Source organism: Drosophila miranda, chromosome 2 (genome assembly GCF_003369915.1).
Source record: "Drosophila miranda strain MSH22 chromosome 2, D.miranda_PacBio2.1, whole genome shotgun sequence".
NCBI lineage: Eukaryota > Metazoa > Arthropoda > Insecta > Diptera > Drosophilidae > Drosophila > Drosophila miranda.
Window position 1 is genome coordinate 6,879,254 of NC_046675.1, and position 27,904 is coordinate 6,907,157.

Genomic DNA, 27,904 nt, shown 5'->3' on the forward strand with positions numbered 1-27,904 from the left:
TTTCCCGGGGCCAATCAGTCAGCGAGGCACTCAGCGAAGCGTGAATGGCAATTGCCGATATCTACACATTCAATTAATAAAATCAACAGCAAACACATCGCCAGAGGGCCGAAGCGAAGCGGAGCTCTTATCGCCCCGGCCAGGACATGTCATTAGCCAAGCTCCAGTGCCATTCAATCCAGTTGGGTTCAGTCAGTGCCTGGATATGGACAAGGACAGTCAGCAGAAACGCTGCGGCGGAGGAGTGGTGGCGGAGGCCTGGTCGCGGGGCCTGCTCCTGACGCTGTATCGGGCGGCTCGAGTCCTGTCTCTGATCTCCTTTCGCCTGGACCGGGAAGAGTTGCAGCTGAAGCTCCCAAAGAGTGGCAGCCGAAACAGGATCCTGGAAACTGTCTGGCGCTGCCTGGTCGTTCTGACCTATGCGGGTGTCTGGCCACAACTCTCCGCGCATCTGATCACCATTCGGCCGGAGAGCTATGCGGATATGTTTGCCTTGATGCAGTCCTTTTCGGTGTCCATTTTGGCACTGATTTCCTTCATCATCCAGGCCAAGGGCGAGGACAAATTCCGGACGGTGCTCAATCGCTACTTGGCCCTGTATCGGCGCATCTGTGCGGTGACCCGCGTGGATCAGCTCTTTCCCAAGAAGTTCATAGTGTATTTCCTGCTCAAGCTGCTGCTCACTATTGGGGGCTGTGTCCACGAGTTTCCGCCGCTCTTGAAGAACGAGCACTTTGCGGACGCTCGCAACACTGTGGCCGTGATCGTGGGGATCTACATGTGGCTGGGCACCCTGTTTGTGCTGGATGCCTGCTTCATGGGCTTCTTGGTCTCGGGGATACTGTACGAGCATATGGCCTTCAACATCCTGCTGATGCTGCAGCGCATGCAACCCATAGAGTGCGAGGAGAGGGCAGTCCGAATGAGTAACTACCAGCGGATGCGACTCCTCTGCGACTATGCCGACGAGCTGGACGAGTGTGCCTCCATCTACAGCGAGCTTTACGGGGTGACGATCGCCTTTCGCCGCATGTTGCAGTGGCAGATCCTCTTCTACGTGTACTACAACTTCATCAGCATCTGCCTGATACTCTATCTGTGCATTCTGCACTATCTGAACGCGAATGAGATTGCTCTGGTCTCCCTGGCAATGGCCACCATTAAGCTCTTCAATCTCATCCTGCTGATCATGTGCGCGGACTATGCGGTCAGGGAGTCACAGAAGCCGAATAGATTACCCCTCGACATAGTCTGCACCGATATGGATCAGCGTTGGGACAAGAGTGTGAGTGCGGTTTGGGAATTTTTTTCATTTCTGAAGCCATCTTTCATGAACTTCCTTTAGGTGGAAACATTTCTCAGCCAGCAGCAAACCCAGCGCCTGGAGATCAAAGTCTTGGGATTCTTTCAGCTGAACAACGAGTTTATACTGCTAATTCTATCCGCTATTATATCGTATCTCTTTATACTGATACAGTTTGGCATTACGGGCGGCTTCGAGGCATCCGAAGAGGTCCGCAAGCAGTTCAATTCCAGCAGCCATCAAATTCAAGAACTTTTAAATTAAATTTCACTACTTGTAAAACTCTTTCTCTCCCCTACAGTAGTTTAGCCGTGCTCATCCTCCATTACCTTGGGTTCACCTTCAGCTCCCGGGTTCATTATCGTTCATTATATCTCTCATACCACAAAAGTTCTGATACAATTTGGGGATGAGCTCGTTAAGCAAAAGAAAGACCAAAACCAAATAAAAAAGAAATGAGAATTGAAATTTCGAGTCTGACACGGTGTAATTATCATACATATCTCTCTCTCTCTTAACCTCCCCCACTTTTGGGTTTCCTATCCACATGATCAACATCGTCATCGTCATCGCTCAGGGTCGGAGTCGAGTCAGAGACAGAGACAGAGACAGAGTCTTTGTCTTTGATTATTTTTTGGCGTCAGCGGAGCGTAACGCGCATGTCACGCCTATTATATACTATGTTTGCGTATATATACTATATGAGAGAGAGGTTATAGTAGGTGCGGCGGCATCTGAACCCAAAGCCGTAGTCGGACCCTGGATCCGATCCGATCGGACGACCTGTGGCTGGAAAAAATACGCGACTTGGCCTGCAACTGAATTAATTTTTTTCTACTCTCTGCTCCGCTGCACACGGAGCGGCGGCTGGGAGAGAGTAGGATGGGTCGCATCGGAGGGGTATCTCCCAATCCCAATCCCTGACACTGACGAGAGAACATTCAAATTTTTGCGCTGTTGCGCTCATTTGGACCTGGCCAAAACCTGGTCTGGCCTGGCCAAGCCATGCATATTTCCGGCCGCCAGAGGTAAATCAGATCCCAGACTCAGACCCAGCCCATTCCCGTTTCGCTGATTTCCTGCCATTTGGCGCATTTCAAGTATTTTGCAATGTAATTAGTTAGGAAGCTCCCCTTCCAAGGGGGGAGTTGGTGTGGGGCTGGCTGGCTCTGAGAAAAACGCGGCTGCTGCATAGCCGGGATGCCTCAAGTTGAAAGATGCCGCCCCCTTTGTGGTGGTGGGAGCTACTTAACATTACTCTGTACACATTTAACTAGCGACGTAGTCACACATTACAAGAAAGTGAGTTAAATTCAAGGGCCGAAGTTTCTAATACCCTACAAAACACACACTAGTATTTCAAAATCCACCCCAATACCATATAAATGTATGGGCGTTACTAAATATTATCTTAAGACGGGCACTGCCTTCCTTGAAAGTTATATTATATATCCATCGAAAACCAGGCACATAGATCTCTGTTCGGGTCCAAGGAACAATTTTACAGGAAATCAAAGTCTTTAAGCGAATGTGGAATATTTTCTCTATATCTCGCTATCGTGACACCCTCTCGAAGGGTATACCCAATCCCAGCTGACTCCAATTGTATTCCAGGCAGGGCTTTGGGCCCCATTGGCTTATCAGGCGGCGACAACAAATGCTTTGACCTTTGAAATCCACAGACGCCAAACAGCACCCGAACCAGCTACGTCATGTTCCACATATTACTTTCACTTACGAATCGGCAGAAACAAAATAGAAACCACAATCACAATCAACAAAAACGTGCGAGTGAGTGAATGAGTGAGTGGGCTGGGGTGGGGTGGGGTGGGGGGCAAGGTAGTAAGGTGGCTCTACTGTGGAATATATGGGGGATCGTGCGCGCGCTCATAAACGTGATACACAACAAACAACTTCATTTGTCATACTCGGTACGAGAGCAGAATGGGATAGGGGGGAGCACTCAATAAACAAGCGTGCCCAAATGCTGTTTGAACTTAATTTGTAGAGCTAACCGAGAGGCACACAGTCCACACGGAGACCAGACCCCATCCCCAGCTACCGAGAATGAGAACGTGAAATTCCATGATTGTGTTGTTGTCGTTGGACTACATATGATCAGAATGCATAGGAAAATAAGTGGGCGACAGACTCTGACAACCACAACAATGCTCAGAGAAAAGAAAAACATCTGTACATTGTGTTGGAGGAGGTGTGACCCCGACCCCGTACAGGCCCCAGCGTACGGACCGTACCCACCATACCAAATACCCGTTTTGGCCTACAAACCTAAAGCCCCAAAACAAGGCGGCACAAAACCAATTAAAAGCTAACGAATTTGGCAATACCCTGCACTACATTTTGAAGTTTAATGATAAGAATGAAGCTTAGATTGCTATTCCGCAACTGATATAAAATATAATTTAATCTTGAATCAGTTACTGAATGAAAAGAATACAGATTAGATTAGATTAAGTATAGATAATACTCAATATTAAGTAGAGAATTATATCCATCAGACGTTTACGGGACACTCCCACGACTGTAACTTAGGACTGCATTTGCGTCCTTGGCACGAATAGCTTATAATAAAACTTAAGTCGTACATCTCCATTATAGCTTTGCCCGCACCTTGAACATTAGTTTGTGCAAGAAATGAGGTCAAGAACCCCCGGGGAAACATTAGTATCCTCTATATCTTATCTGCCCCATGCACATTATATATATTGCATTGCGACACAGTTCCGATAAACTGACGCATGACCGAGCAGCGGGACACCCTACACACATTCGATCGTATGGCGTATCCAAAAAAAAAACAAATGCGTTGGTCTTTTGCGGGAGGAAGGGAACGACGGCCACTGGCCAAAAGGCCCGAACCGAGCCGAACCGAACCGACAATCCAACACGCACACATCGTCCCCCGACCCCGCTGAGATGTTCTGTTATTTGTTATTTGTGTGTTCGATGAACCGAATGTTTGACCCACTTTCCCACGAATTAACGCACTTTATGGCGAAATGGAATCCACACAACAGCGTTAGAAAGAGAATAACAGCGAAGTAGAACGCGAGAGAGCAACAGAGCAGCAAAACCAAGTCGCCATAAATGAGGTCGACGTCGAGACTACACTCGATCATAAAAAGAATATTGATTTGCAGTAGTTGTTGTTGCTGCTGCTGTATGTTTTTTGCTTTGTTTTGTGTTTTCTTTATTCGTGCTTGTAATTTACGCAACGCTCGCTCGTTTGTCGTTGTCTCTCTCGGCTACTAGTCTTTGCATTCGACTCGACAACAACAGCATAACATTAACAGCAGCCAAAGCAGCACGAGATCAACAACATCTGCAGCAGCAGAGTAGAGGCCGAGGCAGAGCGCTAGCTTTTCGCAGTTGTTGAACTTTTTGCAAGCAGGAGCAGAGGCAGCGGCAGAGGCAGAGCCGGCGGCAGCGGCAGTGGGGCTCCAAAATCTGAAATCAAAAAACCTGTTCCGGGGCCGAGATGGGCTTGCCACACGTCTCTCTTGGGCAAATCAAAAGCTGTAGCCAAAGCCAACGAAAACTTGACGTAAACGTCCCGCTCCCTCACTCCACTTCATATCGTTCCACCTTCTGCCGCCCGTTCTCTCTGCCTGTTCTCTGCCCACCTCACTCTCTTGCTGCTCTGCCCAGTTTTCTGTTTTACTGCTGCCGCTGCCGCTGCCGCTGCCGTTGCCTCTGCTGTTGATCTTTGTGGACTGTACTTTTTTGTTGTTTGAATCGCAAACTTGTTGGTTGAGAGGGAGGGGGTGTGTTGATTGAAATCGATCGGTGGTGCAACGCAGCCAGCATTAGTCACCCCAAGCTTTGACCTTGCTGCAGTGCATCAGTAGCTGGGGCTGCAATCTGTTCAGCTGCTATTCGGATATCTATAATTTGGTTGAGCTAAAAGTGATCGCCCGGCCATGTAATTAATAGTGCAACCAACCCTGGAGCAGCATCTTAAACACCCCCTCCGAACTACCCGTCCTGCCACGCCTAGTGCTTGTCGTTTTTGAAAACGAGCGCATAAATGACGCTTTCCTGTGTACTTAAGGTGTCTAAACTTGACTACCGTGTGGAGTGGAGTGGTGTGGTGTGGAGAGTAGAGTGGGCTCCCAGACCTTGCCCAAGACAACAACTTCTGATTCTGCTGCTGCCGCTGCTGCTGTCGATGACCATTATTTTAGCTGACGGCGATATATTTGCTCAGCCCTCTCCGTTGTCCACTCGGGGAGCAGCGGTGCGGCTCGCATCTGTGCGTTTGTCCGGCCTTGAGTCCCACCAGTCCACTCAGTTCTGTTCTCTCCTGTTCTGTTCTGTTCTGTTCTTGGGTGTTTGCTACCGGTCGGGCTGGGCTTTGACTTTGGCTTTTTGTTTTTGCTGTACCCTTGCTCCACAGATGTACAGGCCAGCCGGCCGCTGAGCGGAGCATGACAAACAGTTGCAGCCAAAGCAAATAATTAGTATACATCGATTATCTTGCGCCTCGGCCCAGTCACAGAGTCACAGTCCCACAAAGGGTCTACCTGGGCCCTCGGCTACTGGGCACAGCTTTTTGCCTGCCACCACACAAAACAGGATCCATCTCCAGATGTTGGCACGTCGCACACGCGCTGAGGTTGTTCGGATCTACCCTTTGCCAAAAGGGTACTCCAGACTGTGATAAGCAGTTGGCAGTGCAATGATTAAGGCACACATATGTATTTGCTAGATCAAGAAAAAAAGGTGGGAAAACTGGTCAACCCCCTTCTAAAGAGGTCCGATTATAGTTCAGACTTCACTGTTGACTTTATTTCTATACTATCTGTAAGGGTATTTGATGCCTCGATCAATCGAGACCTTGTTGTTGCAGCCTCCAACTGGGCGTGTGCGGCGAGCGCCTACGCGCGCCCAGCAGCCCACAAAACGAGTTCCCCCTCGCAATACGCATTTCGCAAGACTCCGACACCGATTCGCCACCTCCGAACCGTCGATCCGCCGATCCGCCGATCCACCATGTGTGTGCGGAGTGCAGAGTGCCCATAAAATGCTGTGCTGTGCCAGAAACTGTACCCCGGCCCCAGAGCCCAGAGCATGGAGCGTGGAGTCGAGTCAACCCGACCAGATCTCGAACCGAAGGAGACGTGTGCTCAGCTCGTGCCAATTTCTTTGGGGGCTCCAACTTTTAAAGTCGCATTGCGAAACGTTTTGTCTTTCGCTGGTTTTCTGCATATAAATAAGAATATTCACACACGCCCGGGATTGAGTGCATATATCGGGCTATCGGGCATATAGTGTGTGTGTGTGTGTGTGTGTGTGTGTGGGGGTCTGTGCTTAGATGGCAACGCGTCTAGAAAAGGTGGGGCTGCATTTGCATTAAAGTGCCATTTTTAATTAGTTCCATGCATAAAATAAGCAGCGGGTTGCTAGAGTGCCCTGGGGGAAGGCATTGCCATAGATGGGATATATTTTCACAATCGCTTTATATGGCACATATCGAAGTGGATGGATCACCTGACGGGGGAAATCAAAATTTGGTAGTAGTATTCTTTGTTTCTTTGATAGAAGGGTAAGATTATTGGTTCCGTTTTGGTCGAACGAATAGAAACGAACTATAAGATTACCAATTTTAATAGATAAGCAATAAGCAAGATAACCAATACTCAACTTTCCATCAGAGGATATATACTACACAATATAACGTAGATTAGATATCAAGGTGGCGTTAGATCATCAACATATCTGAGCCCTTGAACAAAGCCCTTGCCCAATTGAACAATAAATAAATTAGAACTAATTACTGTCAATGTTTATTTAAAGTTTTGGTGGGAGTTTTTACCATTGTCTGCTTTTAAGGCAACAAATTTTTGTGTAAAATCATCAGCGGCTACATTTGAACAATTTTCAGTGTGTTTCCTGTCCAAAAGCTTTTAGGGCTAATGAATCAGAGATGGCTCCCTTGAATTGGTTGAAATTGTCGGGTCCCAACCATTCCTCACTGCTACCGGTTACCGCTTATGATCTTGATTGAATCGGGGCTTTCATCATCATAATCAACATAATGATGATGGAATTTCCTTCATCCGTTCTTCGGTCTTCCCTCTCGGGCTGAGAGTGTAGCTGTACTTTAGGCCCGGCCAACAACGACAGCTACCGCTACCTGCAGTCAAGGCACTCGAGGCTCCACGTTGAACTTGGACTGGTGGGCCCTGTTTGGTTCTTTTGTCTAGTGAAATGTTGAAAGCATCATTAATTTTTGTTGGTATTTTTTTTGTGTTTATTTTTTATTCTCACTTTATGCCTTAACTTTAAGTTTAACAAAGTTGGGATGTAAGTATGATAATTGCGGAATGAAAGGAAGGGAAAGATAGAGATAGCGACCGGGAAAGAGAGAGCCAGAACCAAAAAAAAAATGTGACCCATAATTACCCGGCCAGCAGAACAATCATGGGAAAAATGACTGTAACTTGGCTCAGTCTCTCACTCTTCCTCTCCCTCTCAGGCCTCTCTTTCTCTGTGACTCTGTTGTGTCTCTGATGAAGTACAATTATTTAAGCAATGCTATGTTTTATGATTATCTTGCCGTTTACACAGCACGCATAAAAAAAATACGAGAGACCAAAAAGAGAAGTAAGAATCTTAGAGTTCAGTGTCCAGACTTGGAGATACTGAGGGGGAAGACAGGAATTATCTATTCATCGAAACCATAAGAGGCACAGTATAATCTGGTGTTTTGGCTATTACAAATTTTGATATGTCAATAGATAGGATATGGATAATCTTGATAGTCATATAATAGACCTTAGAAAGCACTAAAGGGTAGATAATAATTTTGAACCAAGTTGTACTTGTATACCTCAAAAAAACAAACGAACTCTTACCTCTATATATCAATATTTCATACAAAGTAAATTCTAAAAATAATGATAATCAGTTAATAAACTTTTTTTTATAACAATACTTGAAGTGTACCTATTATTTTGTTCTATTTTCTTTTATAACATTATCGTATCTTATTGAGAATAATTGAGACCTCATTTCAGGTTTAAAATATAGAATAGAACCAAATACCTTTGAATCCTACAAAAAACAGGGTATGCAATTACACCCCATGAAAAAGCACACACTCTCAGCAGGAGCAGAACAGATCAGGTCACTCCGGAGCCCCAGTTCCAGTCCCCCCCGCCCTGTAGATCGCCACAGTTCTGTCAATGCCGAGATAATGTTCATCGCTTCTTGGGGCACCGCCGGTCGCAGCTGTGGACGCACCAGCAAGTGCCGCAACAGCAAGTGCACCACCGCACCTTTATGGGTATGGGTATGGGTATGGGTATGCCGCTGCATTGGACCCCTGCTTCGGACCCTATGCTAATTAGAGCGACGGCCTCGGCCTTGTTTTTATGCGCATTTTAGCGTGAATTGTCCCACTCTCTCTGCTCTGCCTCTATCTCCTTCTCTCTATCTTTTCCTTGGTGCATAAATTTTCTGCTCCACGTCAGCATACATGTATAATTAATGCGGAGGCCAACATTCCATGGGAAAATGTTGCAGCGGAACAAACGGTTAAGCGGAAATCGGAAATTGGGTCCTGGCCAACCGATTTGAACTTGGTAATATGTATATGCATACCCTACAGAGGGTATCCTCACTATTTCGAGGAGTTTGCATTCTCAGTTTTCTTTACAAAGCACAGCCGATATGATACGATTATTATATTAAAAGAATTTTAATATATTTATGTATATATTTTCAAATAAATAAATGCAATTATTGTTATTTAATTTAAAAAGAATTTCACCCATATTTAAATAAAATATTCAGTTTGTAAATAAAACATACAATAGTGAAATTAAATAGAATTTACTTTGATTCAAAAGTTGTTGTTTTAAATTTTAAATTTGAAACACTTTTAGGTAAATAAAATATATTAAATTTGTAAGAAATATATTCATTTTAAAAAGGAAATATATGTATTTTAAATATATATAATTAAATCAAATATTTTAATTTTAATGTCAAATTTGATTAAATTTGTAAGAAACATATTTAATTTAAATATTAAAATATAATTTAAGTAGGAAATAAATTTATTTTTTTATATTAAATATATTTAAATACAATATTTTAATTTTAATATCAAAATTTATTAAATAATTGGTAAACAAATTAAATTTAAATATTAAAAAAAGGAAATTTAAATAGGAAGTATATTTATATTAAATATTAAATATATTTTAATCAAATATTAATATTTCCACTCAAATATTTAAATCGTATTAAATAAATTAATTAAATGACTATGGTCCCTGTTTATTTTAGTTATTAAATATTTAACTCAAATTTTTTCATATTAATGCTAAAATTAAAGTGCAAATAATTTCTCTTACTCTTTATCCACTATAGAGACAAATTAATACCAATTAATTTTATTTTAAAATCTACATAAGTGTAAATATTTCAATTTCAGTGCTTAAACTTTCATCCTGCTTGTCAGAGTATTAGATATTTCGGTCCAGCTGATATTTCGCTGATATTTCTGCGTGTAACCGCAGGACAGGTGGGTAGATTGGGCCGCGTGGACAGGTGTGTGTTGCAATCAAAAGCGTGACGAGGAATCAAAATTGCTTCGTCTGAATGCCATACTGAACCAGGAAGGTCAGATATGTGACCATGGCGGAGAGAAAGAACAGGGTGAGCTCGTTGGACACCTCGAACATGCCCAAAGGACACACACGCAACTGCTGATGATTGAGGCGGCCCAGAAAGATCTCGAACTGGAAAAAGGACCAAAGTTTAAACTTTCTTGGAGAGCGAACTAACTTATCGACACCCACCTTGATGTGGTAGCTTTTACTCTGTCCAATGGTATAGTTCTCGAGGCTCAAGCGGCGTACCAAACGCGAACCACTGACTGCCCCATGGACGGCAAGGGTGAGCAGGAGCACGTCAATGAGGAGCTTGAGGACGAGGCCCCAGAGACTGAAGTGGTAGTCCCTGCTCATGATGGCATGGTAGGAGACCATGGCCATGGCGGAGAGATTCTGAACCAGGGTGAGGAATAGGGGCAGGTCGAAGAGCCGCTGGAAAGAGCAGGTGACCTGGTGAATCTCCTCGTAAATGGCCAGGCACTCGTCCAGATTAGCGTGGGCTTGGACATCTGGCTGTTGCTGTATGTCATCCTCCTCCTCTTGGTCCTGCAGTGAGCTGAGCTGAGCACGCAGCTGATGATCCACATAGCGATTCAACTCCGCATAGAGTATCCCAATGCTGAGATAACCCACAAAGCAGAAGTGCATGATCATGCCCGTGCCAATGGAGGTGTACAGATCACAAACAATAGTGAGCAACACCCAGGGGGAGTACTGCCACTGGAAGGCCACGAACACAAAGGCCAGCGACAATAGCTTAAACATCAGCAGCGTCAGTTCCAAGCTGCCCCCAAAGCCCGCCTCCACAGTCCGTGTCAGGGCCCTCAAGCGACGAAAGAGTCCAAAGAAACTGTTGACCAGGTGTAGTATCCTTTTCTCGTAGCAGACTTGCAGCACCAGTATGATGACACTGCAGACCAGACATCCGACCAGGCGCAGTCCGAAGAATAGCCGCAGATACCAGTCCGTGTATTGGTCGGCCCAGGCCCCATAGCTATAGCCGTAGAAGCAGCTGCCTAGCACGCGGATCAGTATCGAGAGCCATTTGTATCCTTTGCGACTGCTGGCCCGCAATTTTGAGGTGTCGTCCTGCAGCCCGATCCGAAATGTGGCCACACCAAAGACGGTGGCATAGTAGAAACAGCCGCGAAGCAGACCCGCCGATATCCTCGGACCGTTTAGCCATGGAGAGACTCGCGGCATGACTGTGCTCCGGGCGGAGGACGAGCCGGTCATGCCATCATCCTATCTTTACATTAAGTAATTAGTTTCACTATTGATTGAGCGCCCTCCCACTCATCTATCCACTCATCCAATTCGAAGGCTCTTTTACTTTCACCTACTGTTGACGATGGCTTCGGCTGGAAGTGATGGTATGGGAATATGCAGAACTGAATGGGATATTTCAGGGCGCAGAGAACTACGAGTAAGTGATAGTTTTTCGACCCACAAACAGGCTCTGTTTGTGTTCGGGAATTGATCAGTTCACGGGCATGATTTGGAGGCCTTCTACCACAACGGGTATTGGGTATGTTAAAAATCCATCGAAAGATAGAGCTACCCATCACCCAGACAGAAATGACATCACATTGTGGCGAAGTACAAGCCGAAAGGCAATTTCCTATTGCAATTCAGGGCAAATGTTCCCAGGGCCAAGCATGGTATTTCAATCATTTTGTGACTGAAATTTTATATTCATTTCACGCCGTTTGGTAGGTTGGATCACCTTGTAAACGAGCTTAAAGTTTAGTATTCAATATTACGAAAGAGTCATAGGATAATAAATATGGTTTACATTCCGTTCTGTTTAGAAGCAGTGCTATTTGAATCAATATTTATTGGTATACAAGTCGAATTTATTGGATACTAGGTGGCAAGCCAGCCTCCCGCGTACTTGCTTAGCTCGTGCATCTACCCCCGGCTCACTCGCTTCTTTCATTTGCCCTTCAAGTGTAGCCACATTATAATCGATGGGCTTGTATGCCATACTGCATCACATAGGTGAAATAGGTGATCATGCTAGACAAAAAGACCAAAATGATCTCGTTGGAGACCTCAAACAAGCCCAAAGGACACACACGAAACTCGTTGAAGTTCAGGCGACTCAAAAACATCTCCAACTGCAAAAAAATAAAGAACTGATTGGAACACAGGATTTTCCATTGAAGAATTCCATACCTTTACATGCCATTCCTTCTGATCGCTGACTGGAAAATTCTCAAGACTCAATCGACGAATAACTTTGGAGCTGCTGACCGCCTCGTGGACAGCCAGGGTTAAGAGTATCACATCAGCGAAATTCTTAAGCACCAAGCCCCAGATGCCAGCCTGGTAGGGATGCCGGTCGACACGTATGATCACCTCGTAGGACAGCACCGTGGTGGCGAAGATCTTGGCCATGAGAATGATGAGTACTGGTAGCTGGAGCAGGATATGAAATGATCTGCCCACACGTTCGATCTCATCGTAGACGGCCACGCACTCCTCCAGCCGGCAACTGGCAGTCCTCAGCTGACGGCGACTGGCAGGAGCCCCACCTGGACGTTCCAGGGATCGCAGCTGACGTCGCAACTCAATGCGAACATAGCCATTGACCTCCGAGTAGAGGGCCGCCACACTGAGGAAGCCCGCGAAACCGATGTGGATGATCATTAGGGAACCAATTTCGACTATGATGTCGCACAGAGCGATCAGCGTAACCACTAAACTGGAAGCAAACAGTATTTGATGAAGTTCGCAGAAGAGCTCGTAAATGAGGCAGATCGCCTTGAAGAGGAGTAAGACAAACTCCCGCTTGCCACCGAAGCCGTTCTTCCTTCTCGTCGACATTTGACGCACTCGACGAAACACCCTGAGGAAGCTGTTAATCATGCGGAGTACCTCGTGCTCGTGGAATATCTGCAGCACCAGGATGCAAGCGGTGCAGACGAGACAGGACACCAGTCGCATGCACTGCAGTGTCCGCTCATTGGGATCCTCGATTACCATTACCAACGGGGCACAGAAGCAGCAAAACACACCAAAGCAAACGAGCCGTAGGATAAGCGAGTACCACTTGAGCCTGAAGTTCTTCCGTCCCACCAAGGCATCCTTAGGTCCTTTCTTCGAGACCTCAAAACAGATTACGCCCAAGACTCTGGCGTAGTGGTAACTAAAGCGTAGGATATACGCGGAGAGCCCCGAAAGACGCACCTCTCGAATGTGCTCGAACATGATTACGACTGGTTCACATTGGGCTCCAGATTATGTGCTTTATTTAGGGTATACTTAACTAATAACGATTTAGTTGGAATAATATTTTGATAAACAGTGTAAGCAAACAATTGGACTGGAATCCATCTACTGATTACAGAACTATCACTATGCCGCTTCCCCCGTCGACTGCATTCTATATTGTACGACATATATCACAAAGGTGACTAGAGCGGAAAGGACTATCAAGACCAGCTCGTTGGAGACATCGAAAAGACCCAGAACACGGACGCGAAATTCATATAGACTCAAATGGGTGACGAACAAATCAAACTGAAAGATGAAGTCAATGATTATAATGAGTGTATAATAGATATCGATACACTTACTGTCGTGTGCCAATCTTTGTGGTCGCTGATATAGCAGTTCTCCAGACTGAGTCGCCGAATGACCCTAAACTGAGTCATTGCTCCTTCAACGGCCATAGTTACGAGAAAAAAGTCAAGAATCACTTTAGTTGTCAGAATACTTAGCTGAATTTTATGCTTATTGAACCATCCAACGATAGTCAAATGGTAAATGACCACACCAAGAAATGTAAAATTATGAACGATGCTCAAGAAGAACGGAAAATCGGTTAGCTTCTGAAACGTAGTGGCCAGGGCATAGATCTCTCTATATAGGGCCAAGCACTCAATCAGTCTCCGGCGGACACTCCGCAAGTCTTGGCGTCGTCCGTGCGGCCGTTCCAGGGCCTGTAGTTGGGATCGTAGCTGGAAACGGACAAAATCGTTCAGCACTGAATAGAGAATACCTATGCTGAGGTAGCACACAAAGCTCATTTGCATCATCATGTTGGTGCCGAAGACGATGAAAGTGTCGCACCACCAGCTCAGAAATCTTTCCATTCTGAAATGTTGTCTATCTGACTCTAAAATGTACACTATTTCATGGATTCGACAGATCAAAGCAAGGCTTAACAGCACCAGCTCTCGCCTTCCTCCATAGCCAAAAGTCTTTCGGCTGCGTAGAGCTCGAACTCGACGGAAGAGGCGAAGTGTTCATCAATTGTTTCGAGTCTGCTTTGTGTAAAAGCTGCAGTCGAAGAATGCAAACGCAGACTACAGTAGCCGTTATTATGCGTATAAAATGAACCAATCTTTAAAAAAAAAATCTCTAATCGAAGGATCCATGGTAAGTAGAAATAAGCTAAGATTCCAATAGCCAAAATCCGATAGATGGCATAGAACCGCATCAACCAAGGACGAGGCAGAGCTCTTAGTTCCATCAACATCTGGCCATTTTCGCTTATCCAATGTCTCTGCAGTTTAAAGCTGAAGATTCCCATGAATATGGCGTGGTAATACATCACGAGAAGGATGCCCGCGGACAGTTTGGATGCGTTCATTTTACGAAGGTGTCGATTTGAAATTTGAAATGGTTTGAAAAGGGCATTTGCGTCAAAGAGTTGTCAGTCGATGTGCATTTTACTAATGAAAATGTAACCAATACGCCGATAAGTCCTCTGTTGACAGGAGCTTACCCCAGAGATTGAAAATGTTGTGGGACAGGAGATCACAATCAAAAGATTGTCACTATGGATGCGCTACACATACCTGTTTGGATTTGAGCCCATGACAATAGGGGCATTTTTTTTCCATAGCACCAATCAGCACTTTTGGATGAGCGGAATATTCAATATGTGGCTCGTTCTCGAATGCGAGACGAAGAATTGTTAACGTTGTCCGGAATTTTTTCTGTGAACGCCAATAACTTAGGTGTTCGCTTATCTCCGTTCGCATTTTAGTAGAGATTACGTACATTTCGTGGCTCTTCTGGTTAAGATTCACGCAAATGTGAGCATGTACATTTTTGTTATTTTGTTGGATTCGTTCGTCTGTTCTTCCCTCTGCTTTTCTGTTTCGAATGTCCCTAAATGGTATTACTAAATATCTAAAAAACAATTTCATAAAAATCTGTAAAGCCGTTAGTGAGCCATTCAACCACAAACACCGTAACATAACACTTTTATATCTATTAAAAAAATGATTTAAGCTTGTCTCTTCTTCTTTTAATTTGGTTTATAATACGAGTGTGTCAAATAAAAAACGAAAGAGTAGTAATATGGTCCATGGTTTGATTCTCTTCCTAGGCCAGCCAATTAGGAGTCCATTAGGGTGATAATCATGCTCTCGCAGCGTTTCTAAATCTTAAAAATCTTGTGTGTATTGTTGAAGATGAGATCTCGACATCTCAATAATGGGATCGGTTGTTTTCATTTTAAGATCACGTTGCCCTCCGGTCTATATGCTCCCCGGACTTACTCCCTCACACACAGGCACACAGAGCTCTTCCTATAACTGGCCCTTGCTTTTGATTCACACGCTCACGATCCTGGCTGAGCTGAGGAGCTGAGGCTCTAAGCTCGCTCGCTCTCTCCGGCTGGCACTCCCCCTCTCGTTCAGGCAATGTAAATGACGCCCCCACTTTGTGCTGTACGTGATCTTCTTATACAGTATCTTTTGTGCTACATCTTCTCTGGATAGCCTATCCGGGCTCTGCGGGGCCGAGGCATGTGCACGATTACAGCGCGCAGCGATTTGCGTCCGTCGACATCTCTGGGAGATCTTTCAAGTCTGTCAAGCAGGGTCCACACACACACCCAGTCTCTCGTCTCTTTGTCTGACATTTGAAAAGAATTTTCACGTTGTATGAGTTATTTTTTTTTCCACTTCTTCTCGTTGTAGGCAATTACAGTAACAACAAGAAGAGAAACAACTACAACAGCTCTCGAGCACGTACATTTTCCGGCATTGTACGAAAATTGTGGGAACAATCAACGAAATAAACAAAAGTGCTTTGCATGCCGTTGATTTGTGCTGCAAATTGCTTTGGACTGAAATTACGGCAACAAGATGGAAAAAAAAACAAAACCCCAGCTTGGCATTGGCAGGGCCGCATCTTCGAATACACTTTTCAGAGCGGCGGTATTGGTATTGGTATTCAATAACATATTGGATCTTATAACGCTTCAGAAGTTCAACTTTTCCAAACTTTTCTGATTAAAAATCGGCTCACGATCGATCGTGCTTGCCACGATCTGACAGATTGTATGTTTGAAGTCTGATACCCACTTCAAGGGTATTCCATATGCCCATATAGGGACCCCAGAGCCAGAGCAGCAACAAATGAGCCGAGCCGGGTCGAGCCAAGGAAAGCCACAACTTGGTCAGCAGATTAGAGCACTGGTCTGTTGGAGGGATCCCCGGTGCCAGTCCCTGCTTGACCTCACGTTGGGCAGGGGCCAAGCAAGCCAGACACGCAGCCTCAGCGCAGTGGCAGCTGTGCGAGGGGATTGGAGTGGGGGGTTGTAAGTAACTTCAGGGTTGATTGATTTCAATTGCAGCTAGAACAGTGCTCGTCGTCTCAGATGGCCTTGGCTCGCTTTTCACGCTTTTCCAGGCGTTGCACTTAGGCCCAGTCGGGCCTACCTTCCTACCCCTCCGCACATCTGACATTAATGGTGATTAATGGAAAGATTGAATGTAATTAAATTTGTTTTTTTTTTTGTTTGTTCCTTTTTTCTGGGCTATAAATTATATGCGATTTCAGAAACGCCGTTTGGTTCATTGCTAAAGTACACACAGCAAAAACAACGGCAACAAAAATGTGAAAGCAAAGAGAAATAGCGAAACGACAACAGCAACGACGGCAGGCTGGCTTCGCTTTACCGTTACAGCAAGAGCAACAACCAGAGAAGGCAGGCCGGGGAAAAGCAACAACAGCAACAAATCAGCGAGGCCAGCGTCATAAAATTTTGCCTTTTGCAGCTTTGAATTTATTGCGAGGCGAATGCAGCAGCAGCGCAGTCGGAAATGCGGCCAACGCAGAGTACAAACACCTCTACTCGCCTCTGTTTCTCTCTGCTGTGTGTTAGTATGAGGTGAGGTGATTCTCTTTGTATTTCCATCATCACACACCCTCAGAAAAAAAAGAAGAGAATGTGGAATTCGAGGATCTAAAATGCTTTACCTTTCATAAATATACCCTGCCTGAGTTCCTAAGTTTCGTGTGCGTGTGTGTGTGACTGCATTTCGATTGTAGCCATTAAAATCTTGAAATTGCATGCTAATAACCGTACACTGGCCCGCTAGTTAAGTGGGCAAATATGTTGTACATGCTCGTTACTAAATGCAAGCATGTAATTTGCCTCCTTTCGCAATGCCATTATTACATATTGCATTCTTGATTCGCCCGGCCGCCTCTAAGCAGGAGAGAGGGAGATATACATACAGATACATATATGCACATATACATATGTGTGTTCATGTGCATAGCTGTGCCTAGCAACAAAAAACGAGGCGAAAGCTTAGCTTCGTTGCAAAGCTTTGATACCGTTTTATAAGCTCTACAATTGATATACAATTTGGTTTTTTTGCTTTAAATATCTTTAGTAACCGCAAATGAAAACAAATACAACAAAAATACTTCTATCAATCGGAAATGCTTCCTTATCGGCGTTGCAAACATCTGCGGAAAATCATAATAGCCTCTGCAGGGTATTGTACTTTTCTATGTGTATTTGTTGTGGGATAAAACAGAGCTAAGGCATTGCCAGACAGCAGCAGTGGCATAGTCGTAGGCAGCACCAGGGGCCGGGAGGCGGGGGCCAGCATCAATCATCATCAAGCCAGGGCATAGTTTGGATCTAAGGCCCCCACTCTGCCGGAAGTCGCAGCCAATCTAATGTTAAGTGCCCACTCCACTCCACTGGGCTACGCGTAACAGAAAAATTACGACTAGAAAGCATTTTCCCTATTTTTTAGTGTTTGAACACAGTGGAGCCTCCTCATGGGTGTGGATAGTGATTGATGAACGAGAAAATGAAGATGGTTCGACATCCTCTGCTCGCCAACTAATGGATTCGACCCTAATTAATACAGTGGAATCTCTCAGGGCAGACAGATCCCCTAATATCTCTATTGGGCGGTTGGAAATCGTGAGTGTAAGCTGTTGTTGCCAGAACGGTCTTCACTGTACGTGCCATCCGTAGCCCGAGGTTCCAGATGGGTCATCGTCAGCCCTGGGTTGGAATAGCTACCACAAAAAGGTTGTTCCCTCCTACTAGATGATGGTTCACTGTGCATTGCAATGTAGCCCGAGGCCCCATCTGCGTCTAGTTGATATAGATTTATTTGTACCCTTTATAGGTATTATATAGGCGTATATTTCAATCGTTCACAGATTGCTTGTTTCCTCCTAGACGAGGGTTCACTGTCCGTTGCATCCGTAGCCCGTGGCTGGCTCCGCTGAGTCATTCTCTTTCTCCTTCCTTTTCTACACTCGAGTGCTCCGAATTTTCTTTACGCTTTGGAAACAGCGGAAAAGGGCCCCAACCCCGACCAAAACCATTTCGTAGGCAAATAAAAAGCTTTTAAGATCTTTTTTTTTTTTGTTTTACATTTGTATTTTCAAAGTTTTTTTTAAGTTTTTTTTTTAGTTTTTTTTTAGTTTTTTTTTTGTTTTTGTTTTTTGCTCTTTACAGTATTTTTTTGTTTGCGTAAGTTTGACAAAATTTGTTAGTTTCGTTGGAGGAAATATACACAATGCTTTTGTTGTTTTTGTTTTTGTTTTTTTGTTAGCTGCTTGGGATCGTAGGTCCCATACAATATACACAGGTTGGTTGTTCAAAATAAAATATTTGGGAGAGTCGAAAGCTAAGAGAAATAATTTTGCCGAAATAATATACATATATAATCGTACATGGATGATTGAACGTACAGATATAAAGACATAGACACGATCAGGGTGCGTGTGTGTATGAACTTAAAGAGGGATTTGTTTAAATAATTTCTGTTATAATTACATTTTAATTATTGAGATCATGACACAAAGTACATTTCGAATACTTTTGGCACACGCGTGCATCAAAGACCGAAACACGCTGAGAACGCTTGAATTTTTGGGAAGTCGGGTGGGGGGGGTGTGGGGTTTGGGTCTTATCTAATATCTAGTGGATGCATAGCAAGAGACCATCATTGTTATCTGCAAGATCGTACAGATGCAATTTCCTAATTACAATTTAATCTATCATAAAAGTGCTGATACCAATTGAAGTCTTTCGTTTTGCTATCATTTACGTATGCTAATGCACAGATATCTCTCTCTCTCTCTACATAAATATAAATAAATACATCTACATAATATATATCTTCATAATTTCAATAGTTATATCTATCGCTATGCATCCGGGTTTTTTTCGCGCACGTTTCGGCTATGCACGCGCGTTGATCTTTTCGTGTTGTTTTTCGCTTTTCGTCTGCTTTTTAGCGCTCTTCGACTTGGCGCTTTTTGTTGGACAACATTTGGGATCGTCAAGTCTTTGTTTAAACAATTATATACATAAAAGCTTTATGCATACGTAAATAAAAAAAAAAAAACAAATCACTTTCAAAACATTAAAATTACGTTCACAGTAAATATAATGTATTGCAATGGTTGTTGCGGCTGCAACTGCGGCTGCACGACTCCTACTCGTCCTTCTTATTCATGATCTTTCCGATTTCGCTATTACCACTATCCAGAACCAGAGCGGTACAGTTATTATTGTTGTTGTTGTTGTTATTGTTGTTGTTGTTCTTCTTGTTGTTGTTGTTATTGCTGTTGCTGCATTTTGGCACATTCGAAATGGTTTTGGGGGCCTTGCGCTCGCGGTAAAAGCCTGAAACGATAATGGGGGGAAAAAGGAAAAGTGGCAATTAGTCACAGTGCAGGAACTCGTATAAATAGCTGTACAAAAACGAACACAAAGTGCATACAACACTTGAGAAAGCAATAGTTGATATTCCAACGAAATGATACCCGCTAATTTATTTGCCACAAAATCGAAAGTTGGTAGGAAACATGCATAAATCTTTGGAATTACACCGAACAAACAAAAACATAAATATACTCTCCACGAATGTAGGGTGCACAAATAGAAAAAAAAGCAACACAAGTTTCAGCGTCATTTTTGACCTTCAGAAGGCAAAAGGGAAAGCAATGCAAGACTGCAGCTGCGAGTACTTGGAGCATGGAGGGAGCTTTCTTATCGCATTTGAGAGTGAGTGGGCTCTCTCTCCCTCTACCTGGTCATTGGCTAGACGATAAATGTCATGGGCAGTCGTCGCCATTGCCACGACATCAAAAGGCAATCGCAAAAATGCAATGATGTGAGAGGAATGCGAAAGAGAGCAAAATGGAAAAGTGGGCAAGAGAGAAAGGGCCGTGAATGAAGGCAGAGTGTGGGAGAGTGGAAGAGCACAGTGAATGATTTTGCGTTTAATGAAAGAACAAGGAGAGCAGGCAATAAATGGTTGTGTAGTCATTGAGCTTAAGCAGCAACGCATGCCAAATGCGTTCTAAATGGCACATCAACCTTGATGGTGTTGGCGCTTTTTATATACATACAGATGTACAGATGTACACTCATAGTCTCAATCGGACAAGCCGCAGCTGCGGTTGCTTCATCACGTAAACCGCTCTAAAGCTTAGACACTAGGCTAGGGGCTAGGGGCTACGGGCAGGGCAGGCCATAGGCAAACACCAGCCACTCACTCACTGCGCAGTGACCTAAAAGCGACCAGAAACAGCAACGGAACGCAGCCGCAGATGACGACGAAAACAGCGCTTGCGGCGTTTTAATCAAATGTACAGTTAGAGAAAATTATAAGCCATGCCAACGACAACGACAAAGAACTTGATGCGAAACGAGGCAATGAACAAGAGTGGGGGAGAGAAAGATCGTAGTCGCCAACGTTGTCGGCGATTCTGTTAATGTAAAGGAGCTGGTGGTTAGACACAGACCGCTTTGTAATAAGCGGGGGGGAGGGGAGTGCGGAGCGCATTTGTAATTTACCGTTATTACTATGACCACGGAACCTCCCAAGCACGCACACAGGCTTAACATTATGATTTCTACACACACGAACACAAGCAAAGCGAACCACAAAAGATATGAGAAATCTGTGAAGAGGCGCAACAACAAAACGCGTTTTGTTTACGAAATGTGTGGGGAGAGACAGACCGATGAAAACAGGAACGGCAACAAAATAATATACTCATAAATATTTATATGGGAAGAAGCGAGTTTCAGCATACATAATTTGTATACATACATTCATACATACATATGTGCATAAGTATGCGTGTGTGTAAGCTTTCGAAGAATCTCGGGCCTTATTGGGGCGGGGAGTGGTAAAAATCCCAAGCAAAACAAAAAGCACAAAACAAAGCGCTTCTAACTGTGAAGTACAGTGGTGGCCAAAACATGGCAAAACAAGATGTGTGCGAGAGCAAAAGAAAGAGCTTGAGAGCGCAATGGAGATAACAGAACTTGTCTAATTGTATGAGACTCGACTCTTCTCTGGACCTGCCACAAATTCTGACTACTGAACGCTGCTGTACTTACGCGATCAGAGCGAGATGGAGCTCGTGACCTTCACGACGAGTTTTGAAAAACAACATCCACAACATGCGTGCGTTCGTAGTACTACGCATAAACACACAGACACGTGAACGCACACACTCTCAACTCGCTTATCAGCAGAGAACCACCACTAAAAATAAACATGAAAATACAAATTCGCGCCAAAACGCAAAAAACACCATCAGCAGGCTCCATTGGCTCCTCGTGCGCCAAGAAAAACAAAACACGAAGTGGAGGCCAGCTTTGGGAGCCGAGGTCTTTGATACTCTTGCAGATCCATTGTTCGTAAGGAAACGCTGTACATACATATATCATAAAAACTTCAATTCTGAAAATATTTACATAGCAGAGCTCTAAAGGTTTCTTTTGCTGTTTAGCTTATGCCTGAGTTTGGTTATCTGACAAATACTTGTTTTTATACCGATTCATATGGAAACAGAGAATACGCCTATATGGGCTCCACGTCATAAAAGTCAGATGTCAGGAATGTCACGTTTTTAGTTACAAACCTCTAGTCAATTTAAAAATACCCTCTACAAGGGTAGAGGAAACACCTCCTCTCTCTCTCAAAAAACGAATTAGAGGTACAAAGAGGAGCAAAGAAAAAGAGAGCGCGAGCAGCCTGTTTGTCTATACGCGCGCGCGTGTCTGTGTGTGTGAGGGCTGACGTCGTATAAGAGTGACGCCGCTGTGGGTTGAGATTGCGTTTGTCGTTGTGGGTGCGGCCGCTGTACACACAAAAAAAACAACAACTACAACACTACCACAACTTATGTACAGTCGCCCGCTCTTGGCAGGCGTGTGCCAAGTAGTTGTTGTATTTGTAATTTTGTTCCATCCAATTCATGCACACATATGCACTTGCACAAGAGCAGCAGCAATAAGGCGTTGGCGCTGATTTTAATTTAATTGAGGCCTCTCAATTAATTGCTCTGCAGCAGTAGCAGCTGCACTCCTGACGCAATCACCGTTGTCGCTGTCCGAAGATTATGGGATGCAGAATATAGAAAAGAATCTTTTTGGCGCGTAGAACAAAACGGGATTGTTATTCAACAGTTTTTCTCCCATACGTACAGTCTGCGGGTTTGTTTTTTTCGACAAGACAAACTGGCGGCAGATAGCAGCGGCAAGAGAGGGCTTTTTTCCAGTTTTCCAGTTTTTGTCTGAAACTCAATTTGTTTCGCTTCGACCTTCACCAACGAAATTGATAACAGGCCAAAGCCCGAGCGAAAGGACCAACAAAAGAAAAATCAAAATCAAATTTGTATTTTTGCGTGGTTGTCCATCAAAATGTCTATAGCGAAACAAACGCGAAACGAACGGAAGATGGGGAATGGAGAAGCGGCAGGGGTAGAAAGAACCCTTCAGCAAACCTCATATAACACTGCAGTGTGTATACAGTTGGGGTAAACACTCATACTGATTAGTAGGATTTTAATACAGACAAGGCTCGGATATAAAAACTTCCAGAAATTAGAAATGTGCAAAACTGCTAATCAAACAATCCGAAAGTATCTGTACAGACTCAAGTGTTTCAGTTTCCCGATTAGAAACGGCCCCGAAACGAACGGATTTTACTTTTTCAAAGGACACTGCATCGAGTTACAGTTCCTCAGGATGTGCACCTGAACCAGGGAGAGTGAAAGAGTAACAATAAGAAGAAAAAAAACGAACGAAAGGGAAGCAAAAGAGGAGATTGACAAAACAACAAAATCTCAAACAAGGGTGGTTTCTCACACAGATTTGGGGTTGGTTGACTGCCGGGCAAAGGAAGGGAAAAAATAGAATATAAGAAGGAACCGTAACGTAACGAAAAGGGAAACGAAAATCAGGTGCTGCCAGTTGGTGGAACTCATACGAAATATCCTACGAATCTCACCTTTAATCCCTTGAGGAAGACGTCCGTACGGCTTCTGCCCGCATGATCTAATGATCAGGTCCTTGCGTTCAGCGCTGTTGCTGATGATCACCTTGGCGGTGGTTGCAATCTGGCTAGGCGTCAGTGCCACCCCCGCTGGAGAGGGCTCAAAGGGCATCGTCTGACACTTGGAAGGGAGCCGGTAAAGACGGTTCAGCTGCTCGAGCTCCTCCTCGGCCAGAATATCCACGCCGTATCTGGCCTGGACGCGGCACAGGCCTTTTTTCGTTACATCGGCCAGGCTCTTATTAATGCTGGCGCTAACCTCGTCCCGATCGGTTCCGAACAGATTGCAGCAGGCGCGATTGGCCACGGCCACTGGGGTGGGACGGCGTGGCTCCAGCGTCAGGCTCGACCAAAGTGGGGGCACCTGAATGGGCGCCATCGTACACTTTGCTATATTCTTCCTTCTTTCACTTGAGTTGATTCCCCTTTTTCTCTTTTGCTTGCTTTGCAGTACTTTCTGTATCGCTTTCTGCTTTCACTTGAACTTTTCTTTGTACTATTTTTGTTGGACTTTTCTCCGCTGGCACATTACAAACACAGCGCGAAAATCAACTCGCAGAGAAGTCACGTACCGTACCGCGCATTGCTTTAATTGGTTTTCTATTGGCACATTTCTTGTGGATTTTAATGATTTTTTGTAGCTAATATATTTGTAGGTGATATTTTCTTTATCGATGGAACTTTCTGAATTCTAAGTAAAATTCAACACTGTTTTCTGGTTTCATTGCTACGGTCAGATGCTTTGGTGAGTGTACTTTCGCGTACGCAAACAATTGTTCATCATGTAAATTTAGGGTTGTGGGCCGCGGAGTGCTTGTTGTGCCGAGCGCGGCGGTCGAATTTTGATTGTTGTTTCTTCTGCTGCCTCAACACCAATATAGCTTCTCGTATATTAACCCACTCAAGCCCCCTCTATTTAAACAGTTCAACTTGAGGTAAATGGCGGAAAATATTACTGATTGAAAAATTCTTGTAGATCAATGCCGCGATATCTTTCAGCTGGACTGTGCTAAAATTATTATATTTTCATTATGTTAGCTGGAATATGAAATGCCCCCTTGGCTTGTAATGGGTTAATCGTTCTCCGTCAAGGATGGGAAACCATATTGCTTAATTTTGATGTTCCGTCAAATATTATAAGCTAGATAAGACATTATGCCGTGCCCACATAATTTTATTCGATAAACGAATTAATTTTCTACTCGGCTGGCATATTTTTAATACTTGTTTTAATTGGATTTTGTCTAAAAAAGGTTTTAGCAAAAAAGGTCGAGGGCTGCGTGACCGCCGAAGTACCGAGAAAATATGTTTAGGCATACCGAAATATACCGTCTCATTTTTAAAATATACCGTAAATATACCGATGACTTAACCCATTTAACCCCCTCTATTTAAATAGGGAACAACTTACGTTGAACAGCGGAGAATAATACTACTATAATTAATGGTGTAGGTCCATCCTATCCCACATCTTTGCTTAAAAAAAGACCACGACATCTTTCACAGCGGGTTAATCGTTCACTGTCCAAATGTTTAGCTATTATTAGCTAAATAGAACCCTCTGCACTAAATTGATTGAGGAATCAATTTTTTTACAAGATTGGCTAATTTTTTTGCATGCTTTTCGGATTTTTTTATAAAATAAAGGTCAACTAAAAATGAAACGTACATATGGATAAGAAAATTCTCGCCCATTATGCTGGACAGGTTTATCTATGAGCATGGAATTTGTATACCCCTCACTTTGGGTTCTTTTAATTATTGTTAATTCATTCTGTTGTCCAAGCTGCTTTGAAACCCAATAAATTATGACTTTTCTTAAATAGACATTTTTTGATATATACATGTGTTTCACGGTATCTAAACTACTGCACAAAAGTGTGATTTCATTAAATGACGTCATATTCCCTGCATCAATAGTTTTAGTAAGTGAAGGAACGGCTTCACACACGGAGCATGATACTATGTTCATATATCGGCATACCTTATACTATGCCCATATGTAAATATTTGTCTGCTTGACCGCTGTTGTTGTACTAAGTTAATAGGTTAACATAGTTTTGGGCCCATATCCAAGGTCAAGCCGAGTGACATGCGACATTAAACGACCTAATTGGCCAGACGAGACGTGCCTAGAAGCAAAACAAAATGTAAAAGTAAAGCAAATATAAAAACAACAACAAAAAAATAAAAACACTTTCGCGCTCGCGGCGGTAGTTGGAGCGTAGCAACAACAGTTAGCACAAACGAAAGTGAAAAGAGTTGAAAACCACATAGAAATTATAGGTGGAAGTGGCAGCGAAACGGGGAATGGTAATAGATCGATGTGGGATGAGCGTAGTTTCAATAATGCTGAATCATCAGTCAGGCAGGGGACCAGCAGCTGGAATTTCGTGGCCTCTCTTCCTTTCGCTTTGACCAGGCCGATTAGTCATTTTCAAGTGTGGCCCAGACAAAGGATCGGGATTTATCATCATATTTTTCTTTTTGGCGCGATGTCCAAATCGGGAACTGAGGGAGTGTGGCAAGTACCTGCCCGACCGATGAACAAGGGTTCAGGGGTTGAGATTGAGGCACAGGTCGGACGGAGCATGCAAAAACCAACCCTCGCGCCAAAAAAAAGGGAAAAAAGAACGCACACAAACTGGAAAGAATATGTGAAAGTTGCGGGATCCTTCCCCCCGCCTGATCACGTCAACCCCCTGACGACTGATTACTGCGTCATTCCTCTTTTGAATGCAGGGCTAGAAAAAACACTCACACATGCGAGTGTGCGAGGATTCGTGTGTGTATTTGTATCTGTTCTATGTACGTGCTGGGGTCTACAGATGAATACTTTTCGCCGTCTCTTACGCCGAAAGAAAAGCAGCTTGTCAATGGAAAAACTCAAGCTGTTTTCGGTGGTTCTACGCCGCTCGAAATTAGTGCATTGCCCACGTACTACGACGTCACGTAAGCAGCGGAAGACAACGGAACTCTCTCTCTCTCTCTCTCTTTCAAATGAATGAAACTGTCGCACGCGCTGGCCATAAGGTTAAATGCTGCTGTTAATGTTAATGGGAGAGCAAGCAAAGGAGTGGAAGAGTGGGGGCATTGTGGATTTTTTGTATGAAAGAGATTGTCGAGAAAATCTAAGTTTATTTCTGGAATAATCATTATTATTTGTTGCTATTCGTGGTTGCTACTCACACTCCAGAGCCAAAGAGTGCGGTGACTGAGAGGGGTGGTAGGTAGCTGTTGACGTCACGTGCCTCTAATTAATAAATGAGCTCATTAAACAATTCGTTCTCTTATTTTCTCTCATCAGCATCAGCTGGCTGGGTCTTTTTTTCCGCTCTCTGTGTTTGTGTGGGTGTGTGCAGTGTGCAATATGTGGATTCTGTTTGTGGCGAGTGCACTTCCCCCAGCTGTAAAACTTATCTAGGGTCGCCAGCTATATTTAGTGCGTGCACGCGTGGGGTGGTGTGTTTGTGTCTGTGTTTCGCCCTCGTCTTTGACATGCATCATAAATTCTGCCTACCCCCCCATCTACACAGACACACAGATGCAACCTGCCACCATGTCATCCGCCCCCCTGCTCTTTCTCTCTCCTCTCTCTCTTTACCTTTGCTGCGGCTTTTTCTTATTTCATTTTTTGAGGCATCTGTAAATTTTGCGCCAATTTCTGCGGCTGCTGGTGCCGCTGTTGCCCTCATCATCATCTCAGGCAGAGACAGAGGAAAACAGCAAGAGAGAGAGAGAGAGAGAGAGAGAGAGAGTCATTGTGAATACCTGCCTGCTAGTAATTTTGAGCAAAAATGTATTTTGCGCCAAAAACCAAAACCTGAATCTGACACAGCCCGGTGCACGATACCCGGTGCATGGTGCCAGGCAGGGCCCCGGTGCCTGGTTCCTGGTGCCCGGTGGCACTCTCTTCCCGTTTCCGCACTTGAAATACATCCACACCACATCCTTTAGCCCCATACCCCCTGTCTCATCCTCACATTGGGACATCTCGTTGAGCTGCTGCTCAAGCTGGAACAAGTGCTTTGCTTTTTTTTTTTCTTTCCTTTCTTTCAGGTTTCATTTCTTGAGCTGCAGGAGGAGCGGAGCAGGAGGCACAGACGGCTCAAAGAGAATTCTCGTTTTTGAGCCGCCAAAAGTAACATCTGCTCCCCAAAAACCATAGACATGGGCCCAGGAATTGTCGTTGTTTCATTCCTTTTTGGCATTTGGTTTTTTGGCCTTGCCTTGCCTTAAAACAGAGTCAAGGGAAAAGGGTTGAGGGCATGCGGATTGTGCTAGGGAGTTTGGATTGCCCTAAACCACAGAGTCACCAATCAATCGAAAGCCTCGGGGATAGGATTACATATAACCGTTCTTGAGTGTTCTTA

The 27,904-nt window shown here is 44.2% G+C and overlaps 5 protein-coding genes across 5 annotated transcripts; 1 reads left to right on the forward strand and 4 right to left on the reverse strand.

Moving 5' to 3' along the window:
• On the forward strand, nt 1-1,651 carry LOC108157513 (gustatory receptor for bitter taste 93a). The gene is made up of 2 exons (XM_017289613.2): nt 1-1,285; nt 1,346-1,651. Exons 1-2 carry the CDS (start codon nt 206-208, stop codon nt 1,565-1,567), a joined length of 1,302 nt encoding a protein of 433 aa, XP_017145102.2. The 5' UTR covers nt 1-205; the 3' UTR covers nt 1,568-1,651.
• An 8,114-nt stretch (nt 1,652-9,765) lies between these two features.
• On the reverse strand, nt 9,766-11,151 carry LOC108154634 (putative gustatory receptor 93b). Its single transcript, XM_033390177.1, has 2 exons — nt 10,135-11,151; nt 9,766-10,074 (listed from the first exon to the last, which is right to left on the reverse strand). The coding sequence occupies exons 1-2, from the start codon at nt 11,149-11,151 to the stop codon at nt 9,916-9,918; spliced, it is 1,176 nt and encodes a 391-aa protein (XP_033246068.1). The 3' UTR covers nt 9,766-9,915.
• Nucleotides 11,152-11,805: 654 nt separating this feature from the next.
• On the reverse strand, nt 11,806-13,171 carry LOC108154519 (putative gustatory receptor 93c). Its single transcript, XM_017284820.2, has 2 exons — nt 12,127-13,171; nt 11,806-12,068 (listed from the first exon to the last, which is right to left on the reverse strand). Exons 1-2 carry the CDS (start codon nt 13,159-13,161, stop codon nt 11,910-11,912), a joined length of 1,194 nt encoding a protein of 397 aa, XP_017140309.2. The 5' UTR covers nt 13,162-13,171; the 3' UTR covers nt 11,806-11,909.
• Nucleotides 13,172-13,291: 120 nt separating this feature from the next.
• On the reverse strand, nt 13,292-14,198 carry LOC108154518 (putative gustatory receptor 93c; the record flags this gene model as incomplete). The annotated part of the gene is made up of 2 exons (XM_033390178.1): nt 13,292-13,473; nt 13,530-14,198. Coding segments are annotated over 2 exons (834 nt in total), but the record flags the coding sequence as incomplete, so codon positions are not given.
• Nucleotides 14,199-18,687: 4,489 nt separating this feature from the next.
• LOC108156894 (gliolectin) lies at nt 18,688-24,387 on the reverse strand. Its single transcript, XM_017288634.2, has 2 exons — nt 23,487-24,387; nt 18,688-19,861 (listed from the first exon to the last, which is right to left on the reverse strand). The coding sequence occupies exons 1-2, from the start codon at nt 23,908-23,910 to the stop codon at nt 19,671-19,673; spliced, it is 615 nt and encodes a 204-aa protein (XP_017144123.1). The 5' UTR covers nt 23,911-24,387; the 3' UTR covers nt 18,688-19,670.
• Between the last annotated feature and the right edge of the window lie 3,517 nt (nt 24,388-27,904).

What these genes read in the sequence shown, in the direction of transcription:
- LOC108157513 (XM_017289613.2), top strand. Translation starts at nt 206, where the DNA reads ATGGACAAGGACAGTCAGCAGAAACGCTGCGGCGGAGGAGTGGTGGCG. An exon ending in ATCAGCGTTGGGACAAGAGT is followed by an intron (nt 1,286 to 1,345) that starts GTGAGTGCGGTT and finishes AACTTCCTTTAG; the next exon opens with GTGGAAACATTTCTCAGCCA.
- LOC108154634 (XM_033390177.1), bottom strand. Translation starts at nt 11,151, where the DNA reads ATGCCGCGAGTCTCTCCATGGCTAAACGGTCCGAGGATATCGGCGGGT. An exon ending in GTAAAAGCTACCACATCAAG is followed by an intron (nt 10,075 to 10,134) that starts GTGGGTGTCGAT and finishes TCCTTTTTCCAG; the next exon opens with TTCGAGATCTTTCTGGGCCG.
- LOC108154519 (XM_017284820.2), bottom strand. Translation starts at nt 13,161, where the DNA reads ATGTTCGAGCACATTCGAGAGGTGCGTCTTTCGGGGCTCTCCGCGTAT. An exon ending in AGAAGGAATGGCATGTAAAG is followed by an intron (nt 12,069 to 12,126) that starts GTATGGAATTCT and finishes ATTTTTTTGCAG; the next exon opens with TTGGAGATGTTTTTGAGTCG.
- LOC108156894 (XM_017288634.2), bottom strand. Translation starts at nt 23,910, where the DNA reads ATGGCGCCCATTCAGGTGCCCCCACTTTGGTCGAGCCTGACGCTGGAG. An exon ending in TCTTCCTCAAGGGATTAAAG is followed by an intron (nt 19,862 to 23,486) that starts GTGAGATTCGTA and finishes TTATCGTTTCAG; the next exon opens with GCTTTTACCGCGAGCGCAAG.